The following is a 27,805-nucleotide window of genomic DNA, read 5'->3' as shown; positions in this document are numbered from 1 at the left end:
GGCCAGGCCGCCTGCCCAAGGGGGCTTCGGGGGGTCAGGGGATGCATGCATGCATGCTTGGAGAAGCAGCGTGGCTCAGTGGAAAGAGCCGGGTTCAAATCCCGGCTCCGCCACTTGTCAGCTGTGTGACTTTGGACAACCCTTCACTTCTCTGGGCCTCCGTTCCCTCATCTGGAAAATGGGGATGAAGACTGTGAGCCCCAAGTGGGACAACCTGATAATCTTGTATCCGCGCATAGACCAGTGCTTGGCCCATAGTAAGCACTTAAATGCCATTATTGTTATTCCAAAGTGTTTTCCCAGGAGAGATCAAATTCTGTTCTGTGACCTCAAGTGAGTCTGGTTTAATAATAATAATGGTATTTGTTACGCTCTTACTATGTGCCAAGCACTGTTCTAAGCTGTAGGTTAGATACAACCTAGTATCTCCCCCTCGTCCCCCTCTCCATCCCCCCATCCTACCTCCTTCCCTTCCCCGCAGCACCTGTATATATGTATATATGTTTGTACATATTTATTACTCTATTTATTTATTTATTTTACTTGTACATATCTATTCTATTTATTTTATTTTGTTAGTATGTTTGGTTTTGTCTCCCCCTTTTAGACTGTGAGCCCACTGTTGGGTAGGGACTGTCTCTATATGTTGCCAATTTGTACTTCCCAAGCGCTTAGTACAGTGCTCTGCACACAGTAAGCGCTCAATAAATACGATTGATGATGATGATGAAGGTGATCAGGTTGTCCCATGTGGGGCTCACAGTCTTCTTCCCCTTTTTACAGATGAGGGAACTGAGGCCCAGAGAAGTTAAGCGGCTTGCCCAAGGTTCATTCATCATATTTGATTGATGATGATGATCAAATACAATTGATGATGATGATATTTAAAGAGCGCTTACTGCGTGTGGAGCACTGTGCTAAGCGCTTGGAAAGTACAGTTCCGCAACAGACTGTCCCTACCCAACAACGGGCTCACGGTCTAGAAGGGGGGAGACAGACATCAAAACAAGGAAGCAGGCATCAATAGCATCAATAATAATAATGATAATAGCATTTATTAAGCGCTTACTATGTGCAAAGCACTGTTCTAAGCGCTGGGGAGGTTACAAGGTGATCAGGTTGTCCCACAGGGGGCTCCCAGTCTTAATCCCCATTTTACAGATGAGGTCACTGAGGCCCAGAGAAGTTAAGTGACTTGCCCAAAATCACACAGCTGACAATTGGCAGAGCCGGGATTTGAACCCATGACCTCTGACTCGAGCTCTTTTCTACTGAGCCACGCTGCTTCTCTAAACAGAACTATAGATAAATACACATTATTAATATAATAAATAGAATAATAATAAATATGTACATGTATATACAAGTGCTTTGGGGCGGGGATGGGGGTAAAGCAGAGGGAGGGAGGGAGTTGGGGCAATGGGGAGGAGGAGCAGAGGAGAAGGGGGGCTTAGTCTGGTCACACAGCAGGCAAGTGTGTGACAGTGCTCAGCGCTTAGAACAGTGCTTTGCATATAGTAAGTGCTTAATAAATGTTATTATTATTATTATTATTATTATTATTAAGTGGTGGAGCCGGAATTAGAACCCAAGTCCTCTGACTTCCAAGCCTGGCCTCTTTCCACTAAGCCACGCTGCTTCCCCTAGTTTCCCGATCTGGGTCTCGGTCTCCCTCTCTGTAAAATGGGGCAATAATACTTGCCCCACAGAGAAGTTGTGATGACCCGGTGAGACCAATGGCATAAGGAAAATGCAAATTCAAGATGAAGAGGCTTCCTTCTTAATGATGCAGAGGGATCAGCGCTCAATAAATACAACTGAATGAGCGAATAATAATAATAATAATGGTGGTATTTGTTAAGCGCTTACTATGTGCAAAGCACTGTTCTAAGCGCTGGGGAGGTTACAAGGTGATCAGGTTGTCGCACAGGGGGCTCCCAGTCTTAATCCCCATTTTACAGATGAGGTCACTGAGGCCCAGAAAAGTTAAGTGACTTGCCTAAAGTCACACAGCTGCCAACTGGTGGAGTGGGGATTTGATCCCATGACCTATCTATCTCTATCAGCGCTTAGAACAGTGCTCTGCACATAGTAAGCGCTTAACAAATCCCATCATTATTATTATTATGACCTCCGACTCCAAAGCCCGGGCTCTTTCCACTGAGCGAACGGATATTTTGAGTGCTTACTTGGTCCAGAGCACTGTACTGGGCGCTGGGCACAAACTAACCCCTGCCTCCTCTTAATTCGGATAGATTTGCTGGTAGTTGACACACTAAAGAGCTGTGAAAGGGACATTTAACTTTGGAAATTGCCCTCAGATAATAGAATCAGGGGGCAGAGTCCAGGGTGAAGGGGGATTAAAGTGAAGATTCTCTATCTCCTCTTGCCCCCCACTCCCTCTCTCCTCTCTCTCCCCCAATTTCCCCTCTGCAGGTGTAATTCCTTCATCGAAAACTCCTCGGCTCTCAAGAAGACGCCGACGAAGCCCAAGAAAATGCAGAATTTAGCCCACAAAAGCAACAGCTCTCCCAAGGAACCCCAGCCGAAGCGGGTGGAGGAGGTTTATGGAGCCTTGAAGTGTGGTCTCAAGTAAGGATGCCCACCCGCTTGGGTGGGCCCACAATTTGGCGGGTGGAGGGGGTCTCTCTGGGTACCCTCCGACTCTGCCAGCTGCCCGGGACTTTTTTCAACAAACACTGATACTCAATCGTATTTATTGAGCGCCTACTGTATGCAGACCCAAGCGCTTAGTACAGTGCTCCGCACACAGTAAGCGCTCAATAAATGCGATTGATTGACTGATTGATAGAGAAGCAGCGTGGCTCAGTGGAAAGAGCCCAGGCTTTGGAGACAGAGGTCACGGGTTCAGATAATAATAATAATAATAATGATGGCATTTGTTAAGCGCTTACTCTGTGCAGAGCACTCTTCTGAGCGCCAAGGGGGAATACAAGGTGATTAGGTTGTCCCACGGGGGGCTCACAGTCTTAATCCCCGTTTTACAGATGAGGGAACTGAGGCTCAGAGAAAAAAAAATAATGGCATTTGTTAAGCGCTTACTATGTGCAAAGCACTGTTCTAAGCGCTGGAGGGATACAAAGTGATCAGGTTGTCCCATGTGGGGCTCACGGTCTTAAGCCCCGTTTTACAGATGAGGGAACTGAGGCTCAGAGAAGTTAAGTGCCTTGCCCAGGGTCACACAGCAGACATGTGGCGGAGTCAGAATTCGAACCCGTGACCTCTGACTCCAAAGCCCGGGCTCTTTCCATTGAGCCGCGCCGCTTCTCCACCAGCTCTGCCAGTTGTCGGCTGTGTGACTTTGGGCAAGTCACTTTTCTCTGGGCCTCAGTTCCCTCATCTGTGAAATGGAGATTAAGACAGTGAGCCCCCCACCCCCCGTGGGACAACCTGATCACCTTGTAACCTCCCCAGGGCTTAGAACAGTGCTCTGCACATAGTAAGTGCTTAATAAATGCCATTATTATTATTATTATTATTATTACTAAGAGCTTGATGATGAAGACGAATACACAACAGAAGCCCTAGCATCCATTATGCAGAGGTTTGGGTGTAGTAGTGATTGATTTAGCACACACTTACTTGGCAAGTACTCAAGAAGCGACCTGTTTGTTCTCTGTCCACAAGGAGCTTCCACTCTGACCAGGAAGACAAACAGAAATGTTCGGGGGTGACTTAGGGGGAGAAGGGAGGAGGTGGGGTTAATCTGGGAAGGCTTTGTGGAGGAGGTAGTTTTTAGTTAACATTTGGGATCTCACTGCTGTGGCTGCAGATGTTTTTGCCATCAACTGGGAGGCGTGGAGATCTTCTGGGGGTTTCAAGGATCCCAGGAACCTGGATGTTGCCGACTTGTACTTCCCAAGCGCTTAGTACAGTGTTCTGCACATAGTAAGCGCTCAATAAATACGATTGAATGAATGAAGATGTCCTTCCTTGGCTTTGTGGTACCTTGTGGGTGAAAAGCCAGAGCCCAGTCAGTTCTGCTAGAAGATTCAAGCTGCTTCAAGAGAAGCAGCGTGGCTCAGTGGAAAGAGCCCGGGCTTTGGAGTCAGAGGTCATGGGTTCAAATCCTGGCTCCGCCAGTTGTCAGCTGGGTGACTTTGGGCAAGTCACTTCACTTCTCTGTGCCCCAGTTCCCTCATCTGTAAAATGGGGATTAAGATTGTGAGCCCCCCAGGGGACAACCTGATCACCTTGTATCCTGAACAGTGCTTTGCACATATTAGCACTTAATAAATGTCATCCTTATTAGTACAGTGCTCTGCACACAGTAAGTGCTCAATAAATATGATTGAATGAATGTGTTTTCCTTACAGTACGTTAGTAATTGTGGTTTTAACCACTTACTATATTCCAAGGCTGTATTAAGTACTGTGTTAGATACGAGATTGTCAAATCAGATGAAGTCCCTGTCCCACACGGGGCTTACAGTCTAAGGGGAAGGGAGAACAGGGCTTTAAACCACATTTTACAGAGGAGGAAACTGAGACTCAGAGAAGTTAAGTGACTTGCCCACGGTCACTCAGCAGGCCAGCGACAGAGGTGGGATTAGAACCCAGGTCCTCTGACTCTCAGGCCCATGCTCTTTCCACTAATAATAGTAATAATAATGGCATTTGTTAAGCGCTTACTACATGCAAAGCACTGTTCTACGCGCTGGGAGGGGATACAAGGTCATCAGGTTGTCCCACCGGGGGCTCACAGTCTTAATCCCCATTTTCCAGATGAGGTCACTGAGGCTCAGAGAAATGAAGTGACTTGCCCAAGGTCACACAGCAGACAAGTGGCGGAGCCGGGATTAGAACCCATGACCTCTGGCTCCCAAACCCGGGCTCTTTCCACTGAGCCACACTAGGCCAAGCTGCTTCTCAATAGCAAGAGGAGTTTGGGAAACAGAGAACCCAGAAATTACAAGCAAATTCTCTCCTCAATGGCTCTCCACTTTCTGGTGGACAAAGAGAGTTGCGCCCTGCCCTCTCTCCCTCTAGACTATAAACACATTGTGGGAAGGGAACATGATGATGATGGCACCTATTAAGCGCTTACTACCTGCAAAGCTGGGGAGGTTACAAGGTGATAAGGTTGTCCCACGGGGGGGGGGGCTCACAGTCTTAATCCCCATTTTCCAGATGAGGTCACTGAGGCCCAGAGAAGTGAAGTGACTGCCCAAAGTCACACAGCTGACAGGTGGCGGAGCCGGGATTTGAACCCACGACCTCTTGACTCCAAAGCCCGGGCTCTTTCCACTGAGCCACGCTGCTTCTCTCTGAGATGGGAAGATGGCGCGTAATCAGGGAAGACCTCCTCTGGAGGTGGGGATTTCAGGGGATTTTGAAGAAGGGGAGAACTGAGGTTGTTGGGGGATTTCAAGGGAGCTCCAGGAGGAAGGATAATAATAATAATAATGGCATTTATTAAGTGCTTACTATGTGCAAAGCACTGTTCTAAGCGCTGGGGAGGTCACAAGGTGATAAGGTTGCCCCACGGGGGGCTCACAGTCTTTTTTTTTTTGATAGCATTTATTAAGCGCTTACTATGTGCAAAGCACTGTTCTAAGCGCTGGGGAGGTTACAAGGCAATCAGGTTGTCCCACAGTGGGCTCACAGTCTTAATCCCCATTTTACAGATGAGGGAACTGAGACACATAGGAGTTAAGTGACTTGCCCAAAGTCATACAGCTGACAATTGGCGGAGCAGGGATTTGAACCCATGACCTCTGACTCCAAAGCCCGGGCTCTTTCCACTGAGCTACGCTGCTTCCCTAATCAGGGAAGACCTCCTCGGGGAGGTGGGGATTTCAGGAGTTTTGGAAGAAGGGGAGAACTGAGGTTGGGGGATTTCAAGGGAGCAGCAGGAGGAAGGATGTTTAGTGGGGGGGCTTTGAGTTCGAGTCTTCATCCTTGTGCCCCACGCAGATGGTTCCAACCAGTAGTGTTCCTTGCAAAGCATTAAGGGCTTGGGAGAGCACAATAGCATTAGCAGACATTCATTCAGTCAATCATATTTATGAAGTAGAGAAGTAGCGTGACTCAGTGGAAAGAGCCCGGGCTTTGGAGTCAGAGGTCATGGGTTCAAATCCCACCTCCGTCAATTGTCAGCTGTGTGACTTTGGGCACGTCACGTCACTTCTCTGTGCCCCAGTTCCCTCATCTGTAAAATGGGGATTAAAACTGTGAGCCCCCGGTGGGACCACCTGATCACCTTGCAACCTCCCCAGTGCTTAGAACAGTGCTTTGCACATAGTAAGCGCTTAATAAATACCATCGTTATTATTATTATTATTTATTGAGTGCTTACTGTGTGCAGAGTACACAGTAAGCTCCTGGGAAGTAGAAGTTGGCAACATAAAGAGACGGTCCCTACCCAACAACGGACCCTCAAGGAGATTCCAAACCAACAGGAGATCCCATGATTTCTTGTTCCTTTTTGGTGTCCGACATCTTGCCCCATCCTCCTCCGGCCATGTTTTGAGGTTCTCCCCTCCCAGAGCGGTCTGCACCCCCAACCTCCCACCCCATTCCCCCCGCTCTGACCTCATCGAACTGGTGGTGTTCATTCCCCACCTCCCCTTACTCTGCTTCCATCCCTGCAGCGAATACCTGGAGGTCCATCAGGCTGAACTGGACAAGCTGAACTCTCAGTTAAAAGACATGAAGAGGAACTCCCGCCTGGTAGGTCCAAACCCGTCACAGATGCCCGAACTGTCCTTGTCTCTGATTATATTGATTATATTCCTCCTGAAAGGGAAGTTCAATCCATTGCACCTAAACAATTACATAAATTCAATTTCAAGGCCCTACTGAGAGCTCATCTCCTCCAGGAGGCCTTCCCAGACTGAGCCCCTTTATTCCTCTCCCCCTCGTCCCCCTCTCTATCCCCCCCATCTTACCTCCTTCCCTTCCCCACAGCACCTGTATATATGTAGATATGTTTGTACATATTTATTACTCTATTTATTTATTTATTTTACTTGTACCTATCCTATTTATTTTATTTTGTTAGTATGTTTGGTTTTGTTCTCTGTCTCCCCCTTCTAGACCGTGAGCCCACTCTATATGTTGCCAGCTTGTACTTCCCAAGTGCTTAGTCCAGTGCTCTGCACCCAGTAAGAGCTCAATAAATACGATTGATTGATTGATTGATTGTCTCTGGGTTTTATCTCAGAGAAGGTCACAGATGCCCAAACTGTCCTTGTCTCTGGGTTTCATCCAAGAGAAGGGGGCTTCCTTCCTTCTCCCCCTCTCCATCCCCCCATCTTACCTCCTTCCCTTCCCCACAGCACCTGTGTATATGTATATATGTTTGTACATATTTTTTACTCTATTTATTTATTTATTTTACTTGTACCTATCTATTCTATTTATTTTATTTTGCTAGTATGTTTGGTTTTGTTCTCTGTCTCCCCCTTCTAGACTGTGAGCCCACTCTATATGTTGCCAGCTTGTACTTCCCAAGCGCTTAGTCCAGTGCTCTGCACACAGTAAGCGCTCAATAAATACGATTGATTGATTGATTGATTGATTGTCTCTGGGTTTTATCTCAGAGAAGGTCACAGATGCCCGAACTGTCCTTGTCTCTGGGTTTCATCTCAGAGAAGGTCACAGATGCCCGAACTGTCCTTGTCTCTGGGTTTCATCAATCAATCAATCAATCAATCAATCGTATTTATTGAGGGGCTTCCTTCCTGGGACCCAACGCCCGAGGGGAAGGGGAGGAAGAGAACTTTTAAACAGAACAGATCCTTTAAGCCCCAGGGGCTGTGTGGAGCCTTCAGGCTATAAATTCCTATCTGGCATCTCACCGTGTCTTCCAGGCATGTAAACACAACCTGCTTTTGATGTGTTTTTTGTTTTTTCTCCTCTCAATGAGATCGGACTTCAAAAGAATGCACTGGGGAAGATGTTTTTTTGCTTAAAAAGCTTCCTTTCCCTGAAAGGGAGGCAAAATAAAAACCCGAATACCCTCTAGGGGATAAAGAATGACCCGAGGGAAAAGAAGGGAAAAGTTGGCCTCCTGGCTTGTCCCTCCCTCGATCAATCAATCAATCGTATTTATTGAGCGCTTACTGTGTGCAGAGCACTGTACTAAGCGCTTGGGAAGTACAAGTTGGCAACATATAGAGAGGGACCCTCGACCTCGATCAATCAATTGTATTTATTGAGGGCTTCCTGAGTGCGGAACATTGCACTAAACAATTGGGAGAGTACAATACAACAGTTGGTAGACTCGTTCCCTGCTCACGAGCCTAGTCTGGAGGGGGAAACAGAAAATATAACCAATCAATCAATCGTATTTATTGAGCACTTACTGTGTGCAGAGCACTGTACTAAGCGCTTGGGAAGTACTAGTTGGCAACATATAGAGACGGTCCCTACCCAACAGTGGGCTCACAGTCTAGAATATAAATAATTACGGCTGGGTACGTAAGTGCTGTGGGGCTGAGGGAGGGGTGAATAAAGGGAGCAAATCCAAGTGCAGAAGGGAGTGGGGGAAGAGAAAATGAGGACTTAGTCAGGGAAGGCTTCTTGGAGGAGATGTGCCTTCAATAGTCCTTTGAAAGTGGGAAGAATAATGGTCTGACAGATATGAAGAGGGAGGGCATTCCAGGCCAGAGGTGGGAGGTCAGTGGTTAGATGGATGAGAATGAGGTTCAGTGAGTAGGTTGACATTATATGAATTCTTTTTTAGTCAGCGCTTAGGACAGTGCTTTGAACATAGTAAGCGCTTAATAAATGCCATTATTATTATTAGAGGAGCACAGTGTGTGGGCTGGGTTGTAATAGGAGAGAGCGAGGTGAAGTAGGAGACAAGGTGACTTAGTGATTTAAGGCTAAAGGTAAGTTTCTGTTCGATGCAGAGGTGGATAGGCAAACACTGGAGGTTTTTGGGCAGAGGGAAAACCTAAACTGAGTGTTTTTGTAGAAAATATGATCCAGGCAGCAGAGTGAAGTGGGGAGAGACAGGAGGCAGGGAGGCCAGCAAGGAGGCTGGTAGAGTAATCAATCCTTCCCACTGTAGCTGAAGAAGGGTTTTTCCAAGGTGTCAGGAGGGAGGATCGTCTATGTGGGTGTCTGTAAGGGAAGGGCCGCAGAATTCCCCAGCTGGCTGAGACTAATGCACCCTGATTCTGGGCAGGAACCATTCATTGATAATAATAATAACAATAACAATAACAATAATAATAATAATAATAATAATAATAATAATGGCATTTTATTAAGCACTTACTATGTGCAAAGCACTGTTCCAAGCGCTGGGGAGGTTACAAGGTGATCAGGTTGTCCCGCGTGGGGCTGACAGTCTTAATCCCCATTTTACAGATGAGGTAACTGAGGCCTGGAGAATCAATCGATCAACCAATCAATCGTATTTATTGAGCTCTTACTGTGTGCAGAGCACTGTACTAAGCGCTTGGAAGTTAAGTGACTTGCCCAAAGTCACACAGCTGACAATTGGCAGAGCCGGGATTTGAACCCATGACCTCCAACTCCAAAGCCCGGGCTCTTTCATCATCAATCGTATTTATTGAGCGCTTACTGTGTGCAGTATTTTGGCTCCCAGGGCTGGGCTGGGCTCTTTCCACCAAGCCGAGCTGCTTCCCTAAAGTTGCTCCTGCTTATTACATTCACGTGCAAGATTCCCCAAAATGGGATGGGACATTCAAAGCTCCTCTATATCCAAGCCAATCCATCAGTCTTTCGAGCGCTTACTGTACTGTACTAAGCACTTGGGAAGCTACAATACAACGGATTTGGTTAGATTTAAGAAGCAGCGTGGCTCAATGGAAAGAACCTGGGCTTTGGAGTCAGAGGTCGTGGGTTCGAATCCTTGCTCCGGCACATGTCTGCTGTGTGACCCTGGGCAAGTCACTTCTCTGAGCCTCAGTTACCTCATCTGTAAAATGGGGATTAAGACTGTGAGCCCCACGTGGGACAACCTGATCACTTTGTATCCCCCCCAGCGCTTAGAACAGTACTTAACAAATGCCATTATTATTATTATTATTATTATTATTATTATTATTATTATTACATTCACGTGCAAGACTCCTCAAAATGGGATGGGACTTTCAAATCTCCTCTATATCCAAGCCAATCCATCAGTCTTTTGAGCGATTACTGTACTGTACTAAGCACTTGAGAAACTACAATACAACAGATATCTATTCTATTTATTTTATTTTGTTAGTATGTTTGGTTTCGTTCTCTGTCTCCCCCTTTTAGACTGTGAGCCCACTGTTGCATAGGGACTGTCTCTATATGTTGCCAATTTGTACTTCCCAAGCGCTTAGTAGAGTGCTCTGCACATAGTAAGCGCTCAATAAATACAATTGATGATGATGATATGGTTAGATTTGGTTGCCCACATGGTGTTGACAGTTTACAGGACAATTTGCTTTATTCATTCATTCATTCAATCACATTTATTGAGCGCCTACTGTGTGCAGAGCACTATACTAAGCACTTTATTCCCACCCCATGGTCTTCAAGACCCACAAGTCCTCCTTTAAGCAGGACTCTGCCAGACAAGGGCGACTTCCTGCCTAAGCATTATTTAAAGTCCAGCCCCAGCTGTCTTGGATGCCCAGGAATTCTCAGAAAGCCAAAATAGTCCTGCCACATGCATATCCCCGAAAAGGAAAGTTTTACAATTCCTAAAATAGTGGGCAGCTTAAGCAGAGAATGTCTTCAATAAGACCTCTAAGAGCTGTCCAGAGCTGTTGTGAGTCGGGTGAGTCACTTCACTTCTCTGTGCCTCAGTTCCCTCACTGTAAAATGGGGATTAAAACTGTGAGCCCTATTATGAGAAGGTGAAGCAGGGAGACCATCCAGTTGAGCTGCAGTATCGCTGTCTGTAAAATGGGAATAAGGACAACTCGGGAAAATACTTGAACTGCTTAAGATCCGGAGAATGGGAGGAGGCGAGAAATATCCTGCTTTTAAAAGTGGGATTCCCGGGTCAGATTTAAATCCATTCTGGGCTGTCTGTCTCTCTGAAGTTGTTATTTTCATGATTTATGATGGCATATGGAGGGGAAGGAAGCTGATCCTCATTTCACAGTCTTCTAGACTGTAAGCCCACTGTTGGGTAGGGACTGTCTCTATACGTTGTCAACTTGTACTTCCCAAGCGCTTAATACAGTGCTCTGCACACAGTAAGCTCTCAATAAATATGATTGATTGATTTTACAGGAAAAAGGAAACCACAGACAACCAGTCATTTGTATTTATTGCACACTTACTGGGTTGGAAATACTGTCCTAAGCGTTTGGACAATATAGTATTGCATGTAATATAATACTATATACAATATGCTACTTTATACAATATAGTAGAGTTGGTAAACATGTTCCCTGCTCACAAGGAGTGAAGAAAAACACTTTCTAGGTGCTAGAGCAGATCAAAGAAAACTAGGTTGGTCACAGTCCCTGTCCCAACTGGGGCTCAGTAGGAGATCCCTGATCCCATTTTTACCGCTGAGGAAACTGAGGCCCAGAGAGGTGAAATGACTCGCCTGAGGTCACACAACAGGCAAGTAGCATGGGGGGATTAGAATCTGGGTCCTCTGACTGAGACACGTGCTTTTCCCGATCTCCGTCGTAATGAAAGCGGTGGAATTCTATTCTATTCTATTTATTTTATTTTGTTAATATGTTTGGTTTTGTTCTCTGTCTCCCCCTTCTAGAGTGTGAGCCCACTGTTGGGTAGGGACTGTCTCTATATGTTGCCGACTTGGACTTCCCAAGGGCTTAGTCCAGTGCTCTGCACACAGTAAGCGCTCAATAAATACGATTGATTGATTGATTGATTGATTGATTTAATTTGGGGAGGTGACTCTCAATCTCTCTCTCTCTCTCTCCATTTTAGGGGGTGCTATATGAACTGGACAAGGTAAGTTGCCTCCTTCTGGGCTCCTTCTGCTGAAATAGTAAAATGGGAACGCCCCAGTCCTGTGCCAAGCACTCTTCTAAGCACCGGGGTCTTGTTTTACGCTGTCATTTCTGCGACACCACGGACACGTGAGGAAACGAAGCACTGGGGTAGATAGAAGTGAATCAGGTTGGACACAGTCCCTGTCCCACATGGGGCTCGCAGTCTTAATCCCCATTTTACAGGTGAAGTAACTGGGGTCCAGAGAAGTGAAGTGATTTCCCCAAGGTCACACAGCAGACACGTGGCGGAGCAGGCCTTAGAAATCGGGCTCTTCTGACTCTCCGGCCCGTGCTCTGTCTACTAAGCCGTGCTGCTTCCTGAGCTGAAGAACTAGTCCCTGAATGGAGAATCTTGCCACAGAATTTGTGGAAGAGGAGGATTAGAGAGGAGAAGGGGTAGGCCTGTGGCGGGTGTCTGTACTTTGGGGCATGAAAGAGAGCTGTGGTAAAACCTCCTCTGTAACAAAGTCCGTCTGACCAAGCCACCTCTTAAACCCAACAATCTGCTGAGCAGAGAAAAAACTCAATCTTGCGATGAAAAGGTGTTTTTCTGGGATGATCCATCATGGGGACCTCACCTTCTTAACCCTTTTCCCCTCAGCAAATCAAAGCAATCGAGCGCTACATGAGGCGTCTGGAGTTTCACATCAGCAAGGTAATGGCGGCCTTGCCGTCTCTCTCCCCTCATTTTAGGGAGGGTAGGCCAGGGCTTGGAGGAGGGAAAGATCATCATCGTCATAATAATCGCGGTATTTAAGTGCTTACTATATGCCAGGCACCGATCTAAGCGCCGGAGTAGGTACAAGATAATCGGGTTGGACACGGTCCCTGTCTCATAATAGGGCTCGCGGTTTGAACCCCCATTTTACAGTGAGGGAACTGAGGCACAGAGAAGTGAAGTGACTCGCCCGAGGTCATCATCAATCGTATTTATTGAGCGCTTACTGTGTGCAGAGCACTGTACTAAGCGCTTGGGAAGTACAAATTGGCAACATATAGAGACAGTCCCTACCCAACAGTGGGCTCACAGTCTAAAAGGTCACACAACAGGCAAGGGGTGGAGCAGGATTAGAACCCAGTCCTTCCGACTCCTAGGCCTGTGCTATCCACTAGGCCGTGCTGCTGCTGGGAGCAGAGCCCATTGTGGATTGGTAACTGGGGTCCCTGGGGAGTGAGCCCACTGTTGGGTAGGGACCGTCTCTATATGTTGCCAACTTGGACTTCCCAAGCGCTTAGTACAGTGCTCTGCACACGGTAAGCGCTTAATAAATACGATTGAATGAATGAGTGGGGCTGAAAAGATCCAAGATGGTGACTCTCTGGCTCTTCCAACATCCAAGATGGGTCTCTCTAGCTCTTCCGAAAGTTTGCCCGCCGCGACTGGCTCCCACGTGCCCAACGGGAATATTAAAAAATGGCAACATATCCCAAATAGTTTCTTCCTCGCCCACCTCTCCCTCCATGTGAGGATGCAAAAACTGTGGTGTGGGTATCGGTACTGTTTCCCGTAATTAGCTTGAGGTGAGGAAAATGTTTAAATGTCCCCCGGGGCTTGTGTTTGCTGGCAGGTGGATGAGCTGTATGAAGCCTACTGTATCCAAAGACGCCTTCAAGACGGGGCCAGCAAAATGAAGCAGGCGTTTGCCACATCGCCGGCCAGCCGGGCGGCCAAAGAGAGTTTGATTGAAATCAACAGAAGCCACAAAGAGTACACGGAGGTCAGCCCTGCTTCCTGCCGCCAGATTTCTGGGGGGGTGTCTGCGTAAATGACCCGAGGGGAGGGTTGGGGGTTCTCCACTCCTAGAAATAAGGCTCAATTTACGGGGGACCGGGTTCCAGAGAAATATTGGGAGCGTCTCTTTTGATCCAGAGTGTGGTTATTTGGAAGGGCAACCGACACACGGTTCCCCCGAGGCCCCTGTCAGAGGTTGAGTCCTGGCCTGCTGACCCAAGGATGACCGTGCTCACCATGGTTAGAGGGAATCGGGGCTGGAGGAGGGAGAGTTAGAGGGGTTGGGTGGTCCATGCTGCGTCTCTGGGGGAGAGAAAGGGACGGAGAGGGGAGAGGCAGGGGTTTGGGGTGGTCCGTGCTGGGGCGTGGGGGGAGTCAGGGATGGAGAGAGAAGTATGTACTGGTGGAGAAGGGAGAGTCAGGCGTGTTGGATGTTCCATGCTGGATCACTGGGAGAGAGGCAGGAGTGTTGGCTGGTCATCTCCAGCCGTGGCAACGGACGCCCGGGTGGCCACCAGCACCAAACCTCACCTCTCGTGGTGCCGCCGTCCTGGACTGGCGGCACAGAAGAGCTGCCTCGGGAACCACGTTGCCCTACGGCACGGTCTGAAGGGACTTCCAAGTCTGGGCCCGAAAACAGGCGTCAGCGGGACCGCCCGTTCCCGGACCGGGTTCGAACGTCCCTTCGACGTCGTAGACGGCGTTTGGTGGGCCTGGTGTGCCAGCGGCTGGGGTGAATGTCGGGGTCAGGTTCAAAACCAAGTCCGTTCTGATGCCGTCTTGCGTTTCCCTCTGCAGAATATGTGCACCATTGAAACCGAGCTGGAGAACTTGCTTGGGGAGTTTTCCATTAAGATGAAAGGTAACTAATATTTCCCTCTTCCCGCCCCAGTCTCCCCTGACTCTCTCCCATCTCTTTCTCTCCTCCACCCTTCTGCTCAGCAGAGCCCGCAGTTGAGTCTCTATATGTTGCCAACTTGTACTTCCCAAGCGCTTAGTACAGTGCTCTGCACACAGTGAGCGCTCAATAAATGCTATTGAATGAATGAATGAATGAATGAATGGGACAATGCCCCCATCGTGGGCTCTCTCCCCACCCCCCGATCCGGGGAAAGAGAAAGTGTGGGGACAAAGGTCAAGAAATCCCCACTTGGGAGATTCCAACATTTTCCACCTCAGGGTTCTTCGTGTCCAAGCTGCTTGGGTGACTGTGGGCAAGTCACTTCACTTCTCTGCGCCTCAGTTCTCTCATCTGTAAAATGGGGATGAAGACTGTGAGCCCCCCGTGGGACAACCTGATCACCTCCCCAGTGCTTAGAACAGTGCTTTGCACATAGTAAGCGCTTAATAAATGCCATTATTATTATTATTCCTCCTAACTGAGCACCCTCCAGCCTCTAGAGAACCAACTCCATGGCTCCTTCCTGCACCCAACTGGACCATTTCCTGGATCTGTTCTTATTCTTGAGCACGGGCCGACTTCAGATTTCAGCTCCATCATCATCATCATCAATCGTATTTATTGAGTGCTTACCGTGTGCAGAGCACTGTACTAGGCGCTTGGGAAGTACAAACTGGCAACATATAGAGATGGTCCCTACCCAACAGTGGGCTCACCGTCTAAAAGGGGGAGACAAAACCAAACGGACTAACAAAATAAATAGAATAGATATGGACAAGCAAAATAAATAAATAAATAGAGTAATAAATATGTACAAACATATATACAGGTGCTCCAGCCTAACAGTTAGACTGTCAGCTGTTTGAGAGCAGGAATTGGGTTCATTCTCTCCCGCTCTCCTCTTCCTCATCCTCCCTTTCTCTTTAATAATAATAATAATAATAATGATCGCATTTATTAAGCGCTTACTATGTGCAAAGCACTGTTCTAAGCACTGGGGAGGTTACAAGGTGATCAGGTTGTCCCACAGGGGGCTCACAGTCTTAATCCCCATTTTCCAGATGAGGGAACTGAGGCCCAGAGAAGTGAAGTGACTTGCCCAAAGTCACCCAGCTGACAATTGGCGGAGTGGGGATTTGAACCCATGACCTCTGACTCCAAAGCCCGGGCTCTTTCCGCTGAGCCGCGCTGCTCCTCCTGCTTCTCTTTCTTCCTCATCGTGGCACAGTGGAAAGAGCCCGGGCTTTGGAGTCAGAGGTCATGGGTTCGAATCCCGACTCCGCCACGTCTGCCGTGTGACCTTGGGCAAGTCACTTCACTTCTCTGAGCCTCAGTTACCTCATCTGTAAAATGGGGATTTAAGACTGTGAGCCCCACGTGGGACAACCTCATCTCCTTGTGTTCCCCCCAGCGCTTAGGACAGTGCTTTGCACATAGTAAGCGCTTAACAAATGCCAACATTATTATTATTATTATTATTATTATTATTATTATTATTATCCTCTCTCTCTCTGCATCCTCTTCATCCTCCCCTGGAGGAGGTGACTTTGTGGAAGGGATTTGAAGGAGAGGGAAGACATGAGGCCCATTGAGAGGCCATCCAAATTGGGCTAAACGTTCAGGGGGAATAACTTTCCCCGATCTTCTCTGCCTCTCCACCCTCCCATTCCGGTTCCTCACCACCGAGGCAGGGAGGAAGTCCTTCCTGAGGTCTAACTTAAGTCCCTCCTGCTGCAATTTAACTTCTTTCTTTCTAGTTCAGTCCTTGAGAGGGGATGGGAGCGAGGGCAGAGCTGATAAAGGAGAAAAGCCGGAGCAAAAGACTTGAAAAATGCTCGTTACGGACGGGGAATGTCTAGCAACTCTATTTTATTGTGCTCTACACACAGCTAGTGCTCAATAAATACGATCAATAACATTCCTTTGTCTAGCAGACAAGAGTCAGGAAGTGGCAGTTATTACTGTATTCTCCCCAGCGCTTAGTACAGTGCCTTGCACACAGTAAGCGCTCAATAAATAGGATTAATAATTAGTAATAATCCTCTGACTAGCAGGCAAGAGCCAGTGCGAGGCTGCCATCTAAGCTCAGGAAGTGGCAGTTATTACTGTATTCTCCCCAGCGTTTAGTACAGTGCCTTGCACACAGTAAGCGCTCAATAAATAGGATTAATAATTAATAATAATCCTCTGACTAGCAGACAAGAGCCAGTGTGAGGCTGCCATCGAAGCTCAGGAAGTGGCAGTTATTACTGTATTCTCCCCAGCGCTTAGTACAGTGCCTTGCACACAGTAAGCGCTCAATAAATAGGATTAATAATTCATAATAATCCTCTGACTAGCAGGCAAGAGCCAGTGCGAGGCTGCCATCTAAGCTCGGGAAGTGGCAGTTATTACTGTATTCTCCCCAGCGTTTAGTACAGTGCCCTGCACACAGTAAGCGCTCAATAAATAGGATTAATAATTAGTAATAATCCTCTGACTAGCAGGCAAGAGCCTGTGCGATGCTCTTAAGCGCTTAGTACAGTGCTCTGCACATAGTAAGCGCTCAATAAGTATGATTGATGATGATGATAGTCTTCTGACTAGCAGGCAAGAGCCAGTGCGAGGCTGCCATCGAAGCTCAGGAAGTGGCAGTTATTACTGTATTCTCCCCAGCGCTTAGTACAGTGCCTTGCACACAGTAAGCACTCAATAAATAGGATTAATAATTAGTAATAATCCTCTGACTAGCAGGAAAGTGCCAGTGCGATGCTGCCATCTAAGCTCAGGAAGTGGCAGTTATTACTGTATTCTCCCCAGCGCTTAGTACAGTGCCTTGCACACAGTAAGTGCTCAATAAATAGGATTAATAATTAATAATAATCCTCTGACTAGCAGGCAAGTGCCAGTGCGAGGCTGCCATCGAAGCTCAGGAAGTGGCAGTTATTACTGTATTCTCCCCAGCGCTTAGTACAGTGTCTTGCACACAGTAAGCACTCAATAAATAGGATTAATAATTAGTAATAATCCTCTGACTAGCAGGCAAGAGCCAGTGCGAGGCTGCCATCGAAGCTCAGGAAGTGGCAGTTATTACTGTATTCTCCCCAGTGCTTAGTACAGTGCCTTGCACACAGTAAGCACTCAATAAATAGGATTAATAATGAGTAATAATCCTCTGACTAGCAGGCAAGAGCCAGTGCGAGGCTGCCATCGAAGCTCAGGAAGTGGCAGTTATTACTGTATTCTCCCCAGTGCTTAGTACAGTGCCTTGCACACAGTAAGCACTCAATAAATAGGATTAATAATGAGTAATAATCCTCTGACTAGCAGGCAAGAGCCAGTGCGAGGCTGCCATCTAAGCTCAGAAAGTGGCAGTTATTACTGTATTCTCCCCAGCGCTTAGAACAGTGCCTTGCACACAGTAAGCGCTCAATAAATATGATTAATAATTAGTAATAATCCTCTGACTAGCAGGCAAGAGCCAGTGCGAGGCTGCCATCTAAGCTCGGGAAGTGGCAGTTAGTACTGTATTCTCCCCAGTGCTTAGTACAGTGCTTTGCACACAGTAAGCGCTCAATAAATAGGATTAATAATGAATAATAATCCGCTGACTAGCAGGCAAGAGCCAGTGCGAGGCTGCCATCGAAGCTCAGGAAGTGGCAGTTATTACTGTATTCTCCCCAGTGCTTAGTACAGTGCCTTGCACACAGTAAGCACTCAATAAATAGGATTAATAATTAATAATAATCCTCTGAGTAGCAGGCATGAGCCAGTGCGATGCTGCCATCTAAGCTCAGGAAGTGGCAGTTATTACTGTATTCTCCCCAGCGCTTAGTACAGTGCCTTGCACACAGTAAGCGCTCAATAAATAGGATTAATAATTAATAATAATCCTCTGACTAGCAGGCAAGAGCCAGTGCGAGGCTGCCATCGAAGCTCAGGAAGTGGCAGTTATTGCTGTATTCTCCCCAGCGCTTAGTACAGTGCCTTGCACACAGTAAGCGCTCAATAAATAGGATTAATAATTAATAATAATCCTCTGACTAGCAGGCAAGAGCCAGTGCGATGCTGCCATCGAAGCTCAGGAAGTGGCAGTTAGTACTGTATTCTCCCCAGCGCTTAGTACAGTGCCTTGCACACAGTAAGCGCTCAATAAATAGGATTAATAATGAATAATAATCCCCTGACTAGCAGGCAAGAGCCCACCCTGGCTCAGGAAGTGGCAATTATCTTGTACTCTCCCAAGCGCTTAGTACAGTGCTTTAGAGAAGCAGCATGATGTAGTGGATAAAACCTGGGCCTCGGAGTTAGTAGGTCATGGGTTCTAATCCTGACTCCACCACTTGTCCGCTGTGTGACCTCGGACACGTCACTTCACTTCTCTGTGCCTCAGTGACCTCATCTGGAAAATGGGGATTGAGACTGGGAGCCCCACGTGGGATAATAATAATGATGGCATTTGTTAAGTGCTTATTCTAAGCGCTGGGGAGGTTACAAGGTGATCAGGTTGTCCCACGGGGGGCTCACAGTCTTCATCCCCATTTTCCAGATGAGGTCACTGAGGCCCGGAGAAGTCAAGTGACTTGCCCAAAGTCACACAGCTGACAATAGGCAGAGCTGGGATTCGCACCCATGACCTCTGACTCCAAAGCCCGGGCTCTTTCCACTGAGCCACGCTGCTCTGCCACATGTCTGCTGTGTGACCTCGGGCAAGTCACTTAACTTCTCTGAGCCTCAGTTACCTCATCTGTAAAATGGGGATTAAGACTGTGAACCCCACATGGGACAAACTGATCACTTTGTATACCCCCCAGCGCTTAGAACAGTGCTTTGCACATAGTAAGCGCTTAACAAATGCCAACATTATTATTATTATTTATTCTAGTGGGATTCATTCATTCATTCATTCATTCAATCGTATTTATTGAGCACTTCCTGTGTGCGGAGCACTGTACTAAGCGCTTGGGAAGTCCAAGTCGGCCACATCTAGAGACGGTCCCTACCCGACAGCGGGCTCACAGTCGAGAAGGGGGAGACGGGCAACAAAACAAAACATATGGACAGGTGTCAAGTCGTCAGAAAAAACAGAATTAAAGCTAAATGCACACCATTAACAAAAGAAATAGAATAGTAAATATGTCAAATTAAAATAAATGGAGTAATAAATCTGTACAAACATATATCCAGGTGCTGTGGGGAGGGGAAGGAGGTAAGGCGGGGGAGGATGGAGAGGAGGAAAGGAAAAAGGGGGCTCAGTCTGGGATGGGGATTGTATCCAACCTGTTTTGCTTGTAGCAGGGCTTAGTACAGTGTCCGGGACATAGTAAGCGCTTAACAACTTGTCAGCTGTGTGACTTTGGGCAAGTCACTTCACTTCTTTTTGCCTCAGTTACCTATCTGTAAAATGGGGATGAAGACTGCGAGCCCCCCCTTGGGACAACCTGATCCCCTTGTAACCTCCCCAGCGCTTAGAACAGTGCTTGGCACCTAGTAAGCGCTTAATAAATGCCATTATTATTATTATTATTGTTAAATACCATTTTTTTGCACACAGTAAGCGCTCAATAGTTCCTCAGTTCCCTCATCTGTCAAATGGGGATGAAGACTGCGAGCCCCCACTTGGGACAACCTGATCCCCTTGTAACCTCCCCAGCGCTTAGAACAGTGCTTTGCACATAGTAAGCGCTTAATAAATGCCATCATTATTATTATTAAATACCATATTTTTTGCACACAGTAAGCGCTCAATAAATAGGATTAATAATTAATAATATTCCCTCGTCTGGCTGTCGGTGCGACGCTGCCACCTAGGGTCGGGAAGTGGCAATAGCAGCCCTCAGCTGCTAGGGGAGTCTAGTACAGAGTCTAAGGGAGCATTTCGCTTAGTACAGTGCCCTGCACATAGTAAGCGCTCAATAAATACGACTGAATGAATGAATGAGTGATGTGGGGGCTGGCAGGCAGTGCAGCGAGCTCTCTCCCCTCCCCAGGGCTCCCAGGGTGGGAAGCAGCGTGGCTTAGTACTTTCCGATAATAATAATGGTATTTATTAACAAATGCCATTATTATTATTATTATTATTATTATTATTATTATTATGCGCTTACTATGTGCCACGCACTGTTCTAAGCGCGGGGGAGACACAAGGTAATCAGGTTGTCCCATGGGGGGCTCAGAGTTTTAATCCCCATTTTACAGATGGGGATTAGGCAGCGTGGCTCAGTGGAAAGAGCCCGGGCTTTGAAGTCAGAGGTCATGGGTTCAAATCCCAGCCCCGCCAATTGTCAGCTGTGTGACTTTGGGCAAGCCACTTCACTTTTTTTAAAAAAAATGGCATTTATTAAGCGCTTACTATGTACAAAGCACCGTTCTAAGCGCTGGGGAGGTTACAGGGTGATCAGGTTGTCCCACTTGGGGCTCACGGTCTTCATCCCCATTTTGCAGGTGAGGGAACTGAGGCCCGGAGAAGTGAAGTGACATGCCCAAAGTCACACAGCGGACCAGTGGCGGAGCCGGGATTTGAACCCATGACCTCTGACTCCAAAGCCCGGGCTCCTTCCACTGAGCCACGCTGCTTCACTTCTCTGGGCCTTAGTGACCTCATCTGGAAAATGGGGGTGAAGACTGGGAGCCCCCCCGTGGGACAACCTGATCACCTTGTAACCTCCCCAGCGCTTAGAACAGTGCTTTGCACATAGAAGAAGCAGCGTGGCTCAGTGGAAAGAGCCCGGGCTTTGGAGTCAGAGGTCATGGGTTCGACTCCCGACTCCGCCACGTCCGCTGTGTGACCCTGGGCGGGTCACTTCACTTCTCTGAGCCTCAGTGACCTCATCTGGAAAATGGGGATCAATCAGTCAATCAATCGTATTTATTGAGCGCTTACTGTGTGCAGAGCACTGGACTAAGCGCTTGGGAAGTACAAGGTGGCAACGTATAGAGGCGGTCCCTCCCCAACAGCGGGCTCATGGTGGGGATGAAGACTGTGGGCCCCGCGTGGGACAACTTGATCACCTTGTATCCCCCCCAGCGCTTAGAACAGTGCTCTGCACATAGTAAGTGCTTAACAAATGCCATCATTATTAGTAGTAGTAGTAAGTGCTTAATAAATATTATTATTATTGTTATTATTATTATTATTATTATTATCAATGAAGACTCCTGCTACTAGGGTTTGTCTCTGCTGTGTTTGTTCCCGCAGGCCTAGCTGGATTTGCTCGCCTCTGCCCTGGAGATCAATACGAGGTGAGTGTCCGGGGATCCCGCAGGACTGTAACCCCCCTGAAGGCCAGCTGGTTCCCAGAGGACGGGCCTCCTGGTTGGCCGTCCTCTGTCCTTCTAGACTGCATGAGCCCGCTGTTGGGCAGGGACCGTCTCTATATGTCGCCAACTTGTCCTTCCCAAGCGCTTAGTCCAGTGCTCTGCACACAGTAAGCGCTCAATAAATACGATTGAATGAATGAATGAATGAATGAGCCCGTTGTTGGGTAGGGACTGTCTCCATATGTCATCGACTTGTCCTTCCCAAGCACTTAGTCCAGTGCTCTGCACACAGTAAGCGCTCAATAAATACGATTGAATGAATGAATGAATGAATGAGCCCGTTGTTGGGTAGGGACTGTCTCCATATGTTGCCAACTTGTACTTCCCAAGCGCTTAGTACAGTGCTCTGCACACAGTAAGTGCTCAATAAATACGATTGAATGAATGAGTGAATGAGCCCGTTGTTGGTTAGGGACCATCTCTATATGTTGCCAACTTGAACTTCCCAAGCGCTTAGTACAGTGCTCTGCACACAGTAAGCGCTCAATAGTTACGATTGAATGAATGAATGAGCCCGTTGTTGGGTAGGGACTGTCTCCATACGTTGCCAACTTGTACTTCCCAAGCGCTTAGTACGGTGCTCTGCACACAGTAAGCGCTCAATAAATACGATTGAATGAATGAATGAATGAGCCCGTTGTTGGGTAGGGACCGTCTCTATATATAGCCAACTTGTACTTCCCAAGCGCTTAGTACAGTGGTCTGCACACAGTAAGTGCTCAATAAATACGATTGAATGAATGAATGAGCGTGTTGTTGGGTAGGGACCGTCTCTATATGTCGCCGACTTGTACTTCCCAAGCGCTTAGTACGGTGCTCTGCACACAGTAAGCGCTCAATAAATATGATTGACTGATTGACTGATTGAGCCCCTTGTGGGACAACCTGATCACCTTGTAACCTCCCCAGCGCTTAGAACAGTGCGCATAGTAAGCGCTTAATAAATGCCATCATTATTATTATTATTATTTGTAAAATGGGGATTAAGACTGTGAGCCCCGCATGGGACGGCCTGTGTCCCAACCTGATTAGCTCGCATTTACCCCAGTGCTAGCCACACAGTAAGGGCTTCATACGTGCCGTCGTCATTATTATTATTATTCTAAGAGGGAGGGAGAGGAGGACTCTCACCCCATTTTACAGATGAAGACCCAGAGAGGTTGGGTGACTCGCCCAAGTCACACAGCAAGGCGGGGTGGGGGGCTGCTAGCCCTCGGGACCCCAGGGTGGGAAGCCTAAGCGGGTGCTCGATGGATGCTCTGCAGATCTTCATGCGCTACGGCCGACAGCGGTGGAAGCTGAAAGGCAGGATTGAGGTGAACAGCAAGCAGAGCTGGGATGGAGAGGACACCGTGTTTGTACCCCTGATCGCCGGGCTGATTTCCATCAAGGTAAGGCGGTGGGGCCTGGCCTGGTCGGCGGCCGGGATCCCCCCAGGATCCCCCATACTGCAAGTTGGGCCTCGGAGGAAGCCGCCCGGGCCTTGAGGGGGCAAGCTGATGGAGTGCTTCGAAGCCATCGGTAAGGAGTTTCGGATTGATGCAGAAATGGATGGACCACCACCGGTAGCTCTTGAGGAGTGGGGAGATTTTGGGGGGAAAAATGATCAGGGCAGCAGAGGGAAGTATGGATTTAAGTGACTTGCCCAAAGTCACCCGGCTGACAAGTGGCGGAGCCGGGATTTGAACCCATGACCTCCAAAGCCCGGGCTCTTTCCCACTGAGCCAGGCTGCTTCTTATTTATTGAGCGCTTACTGAGTGCGGAGCACTGGACTAAGTGCTTGGGAAGTCCAAGGTGGCAACATCTAGAGACGGTCCCTACCCAACAGCGGGCTCACAGTCTAGTAGGGGGGGACAGAGAAAGAAGCAAGACATATTAACAAAATAAAATAAATAGAATAAACATGTACAAATAAAATAAATAAATAGAGTAATAAATCCGTACAAACATATATACATATCTACAGGTGCTGTGGGGAGGGGAAGGCCCTTCAAGGCCCTACTGAGAGCTCACCTCCTCCAGGAGGCCTTCCCAGACTGAGCCCCTTCCTTCCTCTCCCCCTTGTCCCCCTCTCCATCCCCCCATCTTACCTCCTTCCCTTCCCCACAGCACCTGTATATGTGTATATGTGTTTGTACATATTTATTACTCTATTTATTTATTTATTTATTTATTTATTTATTTATTTTACTTGTGCATATCTATGCTATTTATTTTATTTTGTTAGTATGTTGGGTTTTGTTCTCTGTCTCCCCCTTCTAGACTGTGAGGCCACTGTTGGGTAGGGACTGTCTCTATATGTTGCCAACTTGTACTTCCCAAGCGCTTAGTCCAGTGCTCTGCACACAGTAAGCGCTCAACAAATCATCATCATCATCGTCATCAATCGTATTTATTGAGCGCTTACTATGTGCAGAGCACTGGACTAAGCGCTTGGGAAGTACAAATTGGCAACAAATACGATTGATGATGATGATGATGACTAAGCGCTTGGGAAGTCCAAGTTGGCAACTTATAGAGATGGTCCCTACCCAACAGCGGGCTCACAGTCTAGAAGGGGGGGACGGAGAACGAAACAAGACATATTAACAAAATAAAATAAATAGAATAAACATGTACAAATAAAATAGAGTAATAAATCCGTACAAACATATATCCATATCTACAGGTGCTGTGGGGAGGGGAAGGAGGTAAGGCGGCGGGGATGGGGAGGGGGAAGAGGGGCAGAGGAAGGAGGGGGCTCGGTCTGGGAAGGCCTCCTGGGGTATTGTATTGTATCACCCCTCTCCCCTCTCCTTTCACCTTAAGGATCAGGGTGTGAATTCAGCGCTTTCTGGGGGCCAAGCCAGTCAGCCAGTCGTATTTACTGAGCGCTGACCATACTAAGTACTTCAATATAACAGACACATTCTCTGCCTACAATGGGCTTTCAGTTCAGAAGGGGTGGATGCAAGACGCAGCCCCTGATCAATGTAGGACTCACAGCCTAAAAACAAGGGAGAGCAGAGGTCTTATCCCCATTTCACAGATGAGGAAACTGAGGCCCAGAGAGATGAAGAAACAGCGAAGCAGCCTGGACTATTGGATAGAGCCTGGGTGTCAGAAGGACTTGGGCTCTAAACCCGGCTCCGCCACTTGTCTGCTGTGTGACTTTGAGCAAGTCCCTTCACTTCTCTGGGCCTCAGTTCCCTCATCTGTAAAATGGGGATTGAGACTGTGAGCCCTATATGGGACAGGGACTGTGTCCAGCCCGATTTGCTTGTATCCACCCTAGTTCTTAGAACAGTGCTGGGCACATAGTAAGCACTCAACAAATATTATTATTATTATTAGGGAAGCAGCGTGGCTCAGTGGAAAGAGCACGAGCTTGGGAGCCAGAGGTCATGGGTTCAAATCTCGGCTCTGCCACCTGTCGGCTGTGTGACTTTGGGCAAGTCACTTCACTTCTCTGGGCCTCGGTTACCTCATCTGGAAAATGGGGATTAAGACTGTGAGCCCCACGTGGGACAACCTGATTACCTTGTATTCCCCCCAGCGCTCAGACTGGCTTTAAATCACTAAGTCACCTTGTCTCCTACTTCACCTCGCTCTCTTCTATTACAACCCAGACCACACACTGTGCTCCTCTAATAATAATAATAATGGCATGTATTAAGCGCTTCCTATGTGCAAAGCACTGTTCTAAGCGCTGACTAAAAAAGAATTCATATAATGTCAACCTCATTCTCGTCCATCTAACCACTGACCTCCCACCTCTGGCCTGGAATGCCCTCCCTCTTCATATCTGACAGACTGTGCACATAGTAAGCACTTAAAAAATGCCGTCATTACTATTACTATTATTATTATTATTATTGTGACTAGTCCAGAAAGCCAGCAGCAAAGCTGAGACCACCCCCCTGTACCTCCTGACGGCCAGGGCTGAGCCGCTTCCTCAAAGCCTTGCTCCGTCCTGCGTGAGAAGACTATAATCAATCAATTATTCATTCATTCATTCATTTAATAATAATAATAGTAATGATGGCATTTATTAAGCGCTTACTATGTGCAAAGCACTGTTCTAAGCGCTGGGGTGATTACAAGGTGATCAGGTTGTCCCACGTGGGACTCACAGTCTTAATCCCCATTTTACAGAGGAGGGAACCGAGGCCCAGAGAAGTGAAGTGACTTGCCCAAAGTCACACATTCATTTGCATTTATTGAGTGCTTACTCATCATCATCATCAATCGTATTTATTGAGCGCTTACTATGTGCAGAGCACTGTACTAAGCGCTTGGGAAGTACAAATTGGCAACATCTAGAGACAGTCCCTACCCAACAGTGGGCTCACAGTCTAAAAGGGGGAGACAGAGAACAAAACCAAACATACTAACAAAAGAAAATAGAATAGATATGTACAAGTAAAATAAATAGAGTAATAAATATGTACAAACACATATACATATATACAGGAACATATATACATATATACAGGAATGCAGGACAGAAGGGTAATAATAAATGAGTAAATAAATTAAACTCATTTACTTCCAGACCCAAGAGTCATTAATCATGAATATCCCTTTGAACCACACTCATAAAATCACCTCAGCAGGCATTCAAAGAAGGATAGAAACCGCCTGCCCCCCCAAAACCAAGCAAGTCTGATTTTGAAGTTCACTGAAAAAAAAAAATACGGAAAATCCGAGGGTTTGGAAAATGGAAAATACCTATCATCATCATCATCAATCGTATTTATTGAGCGCTTACTATGTGCAGAGCACTGTACTAAGCGCTTGGGAAGTACAAATTGGCAACGTATAGAGACAGTCCCTACCCAACAGTGGGCTCACGGTCTAAAAGGTGTGCAGAGCACTTTACTAAGCGCTTAACATGATGCGGGGGCCTCTCCCCACCCTAAGACTGTGCTCACCCTTGCAGGTCACGGAGGTCAAGGGGTTGGCGACCCACATCCTGGTGGGCAGTGTCACCTGTGAGACCAAAGACCTGTTCGCCGCCCGGCCCCAGGTAGTGGCCGTGGACATCAACGACCTGGGAACCATCAAGCTGAACCTGGAGATCGTCTGGTAGTAAGTAGGCCCCCCCATATCCGATCCAATCTGTTCCCCCTTCCCCAAAAAGCTACACGTGGGGCCATCCCAGTCCGCCTTACAATCTGCCCGGCGTAGGAATCTAATTCTGGGCATCTCTTCTCCTTTCTCCATCCTTCCAAGTAACCCAGCCCAAACCATCCAACCCCCCCAGACTCCCCACTCCACCCCTAAATGTTTTTCCTCCAAACTAGGGAGGGGTGACGGAAGCGGCCTCCCGTCGGGGGGCCGGTGTGGTCTGACGCGGGCTGGGGGGTGTCTCCGCAGCCCGTTCGACGTGGAGGAGGTGACTCCGTCGGCCGGCAGCGGGAACAAGGCCTCGGCCCTGCAGAGACGGATGTCCCTGTACAGTCAGGTCTCCCCGGACACCCCCACCTCCAAGGAGCAGGCCTTCTTCGTAAGTGCCTCATCCCCCGGAATGGACCTGCTGGGGGGCGAGATGGGGGGGAAACGTTAGGTCCCAACAGACGCAAATGAGTTATTTTATTTCCCCCCACTTAAGTCCGCTCTCACGAATCCCCCTTTTAGACTGTGAGCCCAATGTTGGGTAGGGACTCTCTCTATATGTTGCCAATTTGTACTTCCCAAGCGCTTAATACAGTGCTCTGCACATAGTAAGCGCTCAATAAATACGATCGATGATGATGATGATGATGAGTCCACCCTAAAAAAACACTCTCCTCATCCTCTTCTTGCTCTGCCACTTTCTAGACTGTGAGCCCGCTGTTGGGTAGGGACCGTCTCTATATGTTGCCAACTTGGACTTCCCAAGCGCTTAGTCCAGTGCTCTGCACCCAGTAAAGCGCTCAATCAATCAATCAATCAATC

General features: G+C 47.6%; 1 protein-coding gene across 1 annotated transcript in view; it reads left to right on the top strand.

Moving 5' to 3' along the window:
* Positions 1-27,805, top strand: part of RIPOR2 (RHO family interacting cell polarization regulator 2) — a 91,012-nt gene that overhangs the window by 30,870 nt on the left and 32,337 nt on the right. Inside the window, exons 3-12 of the mRNA XM_038771017.1 lie at positions 2,437-2,592; positions 6,614-6,692; positions 11,889-11,912; positions 12,555-12,608; positions 13,522-13,671; positions 14,484-14,547; positions 21,764-21,807; positions 23,151-23,276; positions 26,808-26,956; positions 27,245-27,374. Coding sequence (XP_038626945.1) covers positions 2,437-2,592; positions 6,614-6,692; positions 11,889-11,912; positions 12,555-12,608; positions 13,522-13,671; positions 14,484-14,547; positions 21,764-21,807; positions 23,151-23,276; positions 26,808-26,956; positions 27,245-27,374 — 976 coding nt within the window. The remainder of the gene's footprint in view (positions 1-2,436; positions 2,593-6,613; positions 6,693-11,888; positions 11,913-12,554; positions 12,609-13,521; positions 13,672-14,483; positions 14,548-21,763; positions 21,808-23,150; positions 23,277-26,807; positions 26,957-27,244; positions 27,375-27,805) is intronic.

This window comes from Tachyglossus aculeatus, chromosome X2 (genome assembly GCF_015852505.1).
Source record: "Tachyglossus aculeatus isolate mTacAcu1 chromosome X2, mTacAcu1.pri, whole genome shotgun sequence".
Lineage (NCBI taxonomy): Eukaryota > Metazoa > Chordata > Mammalia > Monotremata > Tachyglossidae > Tachyglossus > Tachyglossus aculeatus.
The sequence above is the reverse complement of the archived record's forward strand: the minus strand, read 5'-3'. Positions and strand labels throughout refer to the sequence as shown.